The sequence below is a fragment of the Condylura cristata genome, unplaced genomic scaffold (genome assembly GCF_000260355.1).
Source record: "Condylura cristata isolate star-nosed mole 26May11 unplaced genomic scaffold, ConCri1.0 scaffold00005, whole genome shotgun sequence".
Taxonomy (NCBI): Eukaryota; Metazoa; Chordata; class Mammalia; order Eulipotyphla; family Talpidae; genus Condylura; species Condylura cristata.
The window spans coordinates 66,932,044-66,939,184 of NW_004567106.1; the positions used below are offsets into that span (position 1 = coordinate 66,932,044).

The 7,141-nt window shown below is 56.2% G+C and overlaps 1 protein-coding gene across 1 annotated transcript in view; it reads right to left on the reverse strand.

Annotated features, from left to right (window-relative positions):
* The window catches only part of PARP12 (poly (ADP-ribose) polymerase family, member 12), a gene marked incomplete at its 5' end in the record, with an annotated part of 36,036 nt that extends 28,896 nt beyond the window's left edge, over positions 1-7,140 (reverse strand). The window contains 3 exons of the mRNA XM_004677213.2: positions 521-821; positions 3,372-3,507; positions 7,004-7,140. Of these exons, the coding sequence (XP_004677270.1) occupies positions 521-821; positions 3,372-3,507; positions 7,004-7,140 (574 nt within the window). The remainder of the gene's footprint in view (positions 1-520; positions 822-3,371; positions 3,508-7,003) is intronic.
* Between the last annotated feature and the right edge of the window lies 1 nt (position 7,141).

The following is a 7,141-nucleotide window of genomic DNA, read 5'->3' on the forward strand; positions in this document are numbered from 1 at the left end:
AAAAAAAAAAGTACCCAACACACCGTCACCCAACAAATGCCTGCATGCCAACTGTGGGCCAGGTGCCACCGAGCTGCTGGAGGTGGACAGTCAGCTGACAATGTCTAACAATTCTATTATTTGTGTCCAGAAGAGAGTTGGAATTTAAATGCTTCATTCACTCCTTTTATAGAAATCAAAACAATACAATTCAAAGGAGACCCCAGAGTTGGATACACGGCACCCTTAACTTTGGGGTCCCTCAGTGAACCCAAAGCTCTCCAGGCCAAGGGATGTCAGAACAGGAAGCAGCTGAGCCTCCCATCTCGGTGCGCATCGGGCCTGTGGGAATTCATCCCCGTCAACAGCAAGTGGCCTCTGTGCGAGATGGCTGGCTGTTCACATCAGGCTCCTTCATCTTCGCGGCCCCCACCAACGAGGACGGGATCCCCAGCTGTGTTTCCCTGAGGACAGCTGATGCGTCCCAGGCCCCCTTTCCAGGTAACGGCCAGCGGCACCCAAGAGCCCAGCCCTAACTTACCAGAGGTGCGGTGTGGGGCCGGAGGGAGAAGGGGGCCTTTGCTGGGGGCGGAGTCTCTGTTCTTGATATCATGAGCATTTCTGTAGATGGAGGGCAGCCTGCTCACCAGATCCGAGTTCATGCCCAACTTCTCCAGCTTTCCCAGATTCTCAGAATTCAAGAAATCGTGAGATCGCTTGCAGCCTGTGCCAAACTTGCATTCACCCTGTAAAAAGTACTGGCAGAGGTGCAGCTTGATGCACTGTTTCTGGAAGGAGCAAGAGCCATAGGGTCCATCCCCTTTGTTGTAATGCTGGCAGATCTGTGGGGAGAAGAAAGACAGCAGCTGAGGAAGGCTGCGCATCACCACGCACTACCGACCGCATCAGTCCCCTGGCTCGAAGCAGCCCACAAAGCTCGCCCAGGCTGTGATGCCTTGGTCCCCACGCTGCCATGGGAATAGTCCTCACTCTAGACACAGGCTGTCAACATCCACGCTCGGCTAAAATGGGAAGTGGGTAGACGGCAGACTGCTCAGAGCAGAACCTTCAGCTGGGGAAATCCAAATCGCTTCAAGCTGATCACAGCTGCTTGCCTCACCACACACTTTCCTGTAGCTCAGACAAGCGCCCTCCCCATGCCCTTTTCCCTAGCCTACCCCATCCTGCAGCACTCCCATACCCAGGATCCAGAGTCAATGCTTTTTTCTCTTTCTATGATTCAGCATCAAAGAGGTTTGGAGTAGCTCAAGAATCTTCCAGATGGTCAGATACAGTCCTTGCCCATCCGCAGTGCAGACTGAGACTCAGAGCAGTCAACCCGCCTGCCCAAGGTCACACAGACATCTAGTCCTCTCTGGCACTCACAGTATCTGTTGGCACGTGTGGCTAGGGCCACTGGGACTTGAATTTGAATGAGTGATTCCCTCCCCTCTACCTGCAAACTCTTAAGGATGGGACAAGAGATCACCAATGGCCCATCTGCTCAACTCACAGCCCTGCACGGAGCAAGACATGGAGGTGCTCTGGAGGGCTGAGGACCTCAGACCTGGATCTGCAGGGAACCAGCTCTGGGGACAGAAGCCCCCAAGGACAGGCTAGACAGTGCTCGGCCCTAACCTCAATTCTGCCACCTCAAGCTGCTTGTCCTGGAACAAGCCATTTACCTGCTCTGAGACTCAGCAGTCCCTGAAATGGGAATAATGTTGCCTATAAGCTGATGTGAGAATTAACAGGGAGGCGTGCCAAGTGGCTAATTCAATGCTGCAAACATACTGGGCGCCTGCACTCTAGTGGGCATCCCCCACGTGGGCGTCTAATAAGGGCACCAGGCTACGCGCAGAAGCTCAGGCAGGAAAGCCACACTGGGTCTGAGTCTGTCTCAGCTCCCATTTGGGGGCCCTGTGTTCTGGGCCAAAGCGTAGGTCCAGAGGTCAGAGGCTCACCACTCGAGCTGCTGACGCCGTGATCTCAGAGGGCACACCTACTGCCCGAACAAAGACCACCACCCCCGTGAGACAAAAGCCTCTGCTCACCACTTCTCTCCGGCCGCCGTTCCCACCCTCCAGCCACGAGGTCGTGTGGCCTTCACGTCCATCCAGACCAGGCCAGGCTCCCTCCCGGGCTTCGCTTCCCGGACCGTCATCCTCTACTCATCCTTCAGCGCCCAGAGCCAGCACCACCTTCCCTAGTCGCCTTCCCCTCACCTCAATGTACCCCCAAGAGCAGATATCTAAAACCACCTGCAATCACCTGCTGACCCGCGTCACCCTCTAAATGCGCCTCCCAGGAGTACCATGACTTTCGCTTCTTATGGCCAGTGCAGAACTCAAGATGACAGTCCTGAAGGTTAATCAAATGCAATCAATATGAAGTTTCAAAAGGCCAGAGAAAAAGTTACTATTTAGGAAGTGTCAGTCACTGTGCAACAGCAGTGACTAAGTGAGAAGGAAGCGTCTTCACGGAAATAACACCATCTCGCCGGTTACTACATGCCAGAAACAGCATCAGTGCAGCCCACAGCATGCACCGCCACTCCCTCAGAGGGCTGCTGCTCTTGTGAGCTCCAAGCACACCTGCTGCGCCTGGAGCCCCACTCACTCACGCCGAGGGCACACCCTGCCTGCTGCCCCTAGCGGGCAAGCAGCTCACCTTCTGGGGGACATGGTCGCCTCCTCCAGCTCTGACTTTGGCTGGGTAGGTGGGCACTTTCTTGGAATGGCGCTGCAGTCAGGGTCTCCTCCTACCCAGCCCCCCCCCCCCCCTCCCTCTCCCCTGCCAAGGTGTCAAACCTGCACCCCACCTAAAGGCTCCCCTACCTTCTCCTGCATCACCCCCACCCCTCCCAAGCAGTCTCTCACACATCTATTCCCACCATTCCCATCACAGAGTCTACACCTCAGGGAACCGAACCAGCATGTAACCAAAGCATCCAGCCTGGAAACGGGTGGCTCGTAGCTAAAATCCCACAAGTGCACATCAAAACTCCCTGGCTGCCGATGGATCAGTAGAGCGCATCTTCTTCCTGTCAGCAGTTCTGGAAAGCTCCACAGAACTACCAAGTCCAGGGATGCCCCTGTGATCCCAAGTGCTGCTACACAAGAGAGGCTGGCTGGAGACCCTCGTGCCCAGAGAAGCAGCAGCTTGCTGCAGTCACCACTCCTCACAGAAGCCCTGCAAAGCAGTGACCAGTACATCTGACATAAAAGGACATGAGGCTTCAAGAAGGGGCATGGATCTAAAAATGAGCAGACAGGGGCCTCTGGGCAGACCCTGTGGTCAAGAGGGGACCCTCGGCTTTTCTTCTGCTACATTTCCCTAGCTTTCACCCTTCCAGCCTCTCCCTTTCCATGCCAGCCCTGCCTGGCACTCACCTCAGGCAAAAGGCAGGGGTCATTCTGAAACAAAAGCTGGCGGAGTTCACTGTAGCTGAGGTGGTCGACGCCATGGGTTTTCAGCACACTCAGGTTGTGAGAACTCGTCAAGTTGTGACTGTTCCTACAGTTCTTCCTGCAAAGAAGCAGAGCTGGGATCAGGGCCCAAATGTGGTCCTCCAGGATTGGACACTGAAATCCTAACTCCCAGACTCTCAAGAGTGGTGGTACTGGAGGTGGAAGTGTCAGAGAGGTAATTAAGTTAAAATGAGGTGTATATGACTGGTGTCCACGAGAAGAGGGGTTAGAGCGGATGCACACGAAGGGAAGACACAGGGAGAAGGCTAAGCCCACAAACCACGGAGAGAGGCCATGAAGAAACCACCCTGCTGCCATCTCGATCTCCAACTTTCAGCCTCAAGAGTTGTGAGAACATAACTTCTGCTGTTTATACTGCCCAATCTGTGGTACCCAGTCAGACTGACACAGCTGATAAAACTCTTAAGAATTTTTCGTAATCAGTCTCTGACATTGGTAGAAGCACCAGAGAAAAGTTGGCATGCCTGTGCAAGGAGAAAACACCACACTTCTTTATAAAGAAGAGATGGCGCCTTATAGGGACCCAGGAAGGCACCCCTCAACAGCTGTCTGATGAGAATCACGGGCTCGGGGCGCCGTGCAGGCACTAGAACAATGGCTGATGAACGGTGCGGACACCTTGGGCTCTCTATACACAAAGGGCCCTGCCCTTTTCCCTTCCTCACACCCTGGCCCACCAAGTCCCCCGGAACACTAACCACAAACCACATGTGCAGCAACCCAGCCACGACTTCAAATGCGAACCTGGGTCACAGGACCAGGTAGAGTCAGGCAAACAGCCCTTACCTGACACCACGTGCCACCTTGCTGTCATGCTTAGCCTTAACATCTCATGTCAGCTCCTCCAAATCCGCATCTCCCACAGGCCCCTCAACTAGTAAAAGGCAACTCCCCTCTTGCATTGCAAGGGACCAAGTCCTTGAAGACGCGCAGGGACCAGAGGGCCTGGTGGGAAAGCGCCAAGCCAGCTGGGCTCAGAACACAGCAGCAGAGGGCAGGGGCCCCTGGGCCTGACTGAAGTGGGGAGCAATCCGGGGAAGGTGCCCGGATGTGAGACACCTGAAACACACACTCAGGAGGACCCAGGCAAGGGGAACACTTAGACAGTGGGCTGACACCGGTGCCGCTGGAGCCCGACACAGCTGATGGTGGTGACGGTGATGGCTGCTAACACTGGCTGGGCACTGATCAGCAAACAGGGATTGCCTCTGCGTTCCATAAGTTAATTTACTCAGTGCTCGGCGCGTCTATGAGGAAGGGCTAGCCCATTTTGCAGAGGAGGGAACCAGGTCAGAAGCAAGGAGCAGAGCAGGGCTGAACAGGTGGTTCTAAGCACAGGGTCCACGTCTGCAACCTGAGGCCCTTCCCAGCTGCTGCCAATGAGCCAAAGCCAGTGCTGACCTGGTTCTCCGACCCTGTGGTTCAGGAAAACAAGGCGAGTCACAAGGCAAACACAGAAGTGTGGACAACCACATCCACTTTCCATGCTGGGACCCTGAAACACTCCGAGAAGGCTGGTTCAACAAACACACCACTGTCAAGCATGAGGGAAAAGTAGGGTGAAGGAGAAAGCTCAAAATCATCTAGACTAGCAAAAATATCTTACCTATCAGACATCCAGATTTCCAAGATAAGTGAAGTGTAACCAGAATCTGGGGACACAGACAAACAAGAGGGCTGTCCTCCGAATCACCAGCTTACCCCCATCCTTAGAGCCACGCACCCACCGCTTATGGTCAGTCATCATTTGCTGGTCAAGGCCAGGTCACATATATGACAACGATGGAGGTAGGGTCCCCACAGGCTATGCGCCATGTGCCCCGAGGTGTGGCAGGTTACACCACCCAATGACATCTGCACAACACTAGCTTTATTTCGCAGACAGAACACACCCCTCCCTGAACACACCCCTCCTGAGCAATGCATGACTGCAGTGCATCCTTCCCCCATCAGTCAGCTGGGGTCCCCCCTCAGCAGACTGCCAGGGCTGCCACCACAGCTAGATGGCCCCAAAACTCCCAAACCAGCACTTCCAGATCCTGAGCTTCCTCCCACACTTCAGACCTGGGCATACTTCAAAACAAAACCCTCTCCCACTGCCAATGACTTTGCTGACGAAGAAAGGAAGTCACCTCTATCAACAATAAGAAAACTGGGTCACCACGCTCTCACCAGTCCTCATGTCCCCCAATTTCTCACATTCATCCCTTCCTTTTCAGGCTCTGGGGGGGGGGGCTTGGGAAATCCTAGTGCAGATACTTAGAGGCACTTGCTTCCCAGGCACCCCTTGCATCTAGCCCAGGGGTTGTGGGGGGAACAGCACTGTTAGAGGGGTGGGTCTAAAACACCTCCCACTCACCCCTAGCTGCCCCACCTCTTCCTGCACCTGATTCACAGAAGGGCCTGAAGAGCCTTGGGCTGAGGAAGCAGAGCTGAGGTCAGCCAGCCTGGGGTCCCCATGACTAAACTCCCACCCCATCCTGCTGGAACACACCTGAGCAAGAAATAATATTGACTGTCAGCCAAAAGCAGAAGGTAGAAAAGGCCCAAATTCTTCTCCATCACTGGAGTGGCTTCCAAACAGGTCCCTGTCACGCCTTCCCTCTCACACTACCTCAGCTTCAACAACTGCCCCAGGGTTGCCCCCTGTGGCCCTGAGGGCCCGCCCCCATCACCTTGAGGTTGCCATCCAATTCCTGTAGTTTAAACCTCCTCAATCCACGCCACCAGCCTCAGAGCTGAGTGCTGGGGAGACAGCAGGCCTTTGCCCAAACTTCACATTCTCTTGGGGGTGAGGGAAGCTGAGATGGGGGCCATTAGAAGAGACAAGGGGTCACATGGTAGAGGGAGAGGGAACAGAGCTCAAAAGAGACACTTGGGGGGAGGGCTGAAGGATTCCCGGGCACACTGAGAAAGGCCTTCCAGGCACAGTCATGGCCACCAGATAAGCTCAGGCCAGATAAACACAAACAGGGATTGAGGGGGGAGAGGGGGCGGGACCCCCGAAGAGGAGGGCATCAGGAGGGGCCAGCTCTCTAGGGACTGAGGGATGCTTGCAGGCTCGGAACTCAGCCTGCTGCTCAGCAGGGGAACAGGGAGGGTTAAGTGAGGGTTAGCAGCCGCCTTCCAGGAGCCCGGCGGGGAAAGGCCTCTTCCACTAGTGCGTGTCAACCGACTGGGAAGCCAGGTCGGGCGTTTTTCTGGAGCGCCCTCCCCGCAGCCCTCCAGCCCCACACCCCGCGGGTGCCACGGGCCACCGGCCTCTGAGGTCGCAGGTGCCTCGCGGCCACCGCTCCACCGCGACTCCCTCCCCTGACCAGCCTCCCCCTCCCCCACCCCGTCCCCGCGCCAGGTATTCCGCAGGCGCTCAGTAAATTCGCTGAAGCGACCAGGGGCGGGGTGGGGGTGAGGAAAGGGCATCTCTGGCCTCGCCTAGTTGAAGGCCACCCCAAATCGGTCCGCGAGGCACGGACCGGACCCCCTCCCGCCCCACCGCCCCGCGGGGGCCATCGAGCCCGGGGGCGGCGCCTTACCCGGCCCTCAGGAACTTGCAGGCGCCGTAGACGAAGAACTTGCAGAGGTGCAGCTCCGTGCACAGCCCGCTGCAGCTCGGCTTGGCTCCCTGGTGCGCGCGGCACAGGCGCAGCTCTGAGGCGGCCAGCACCACACGC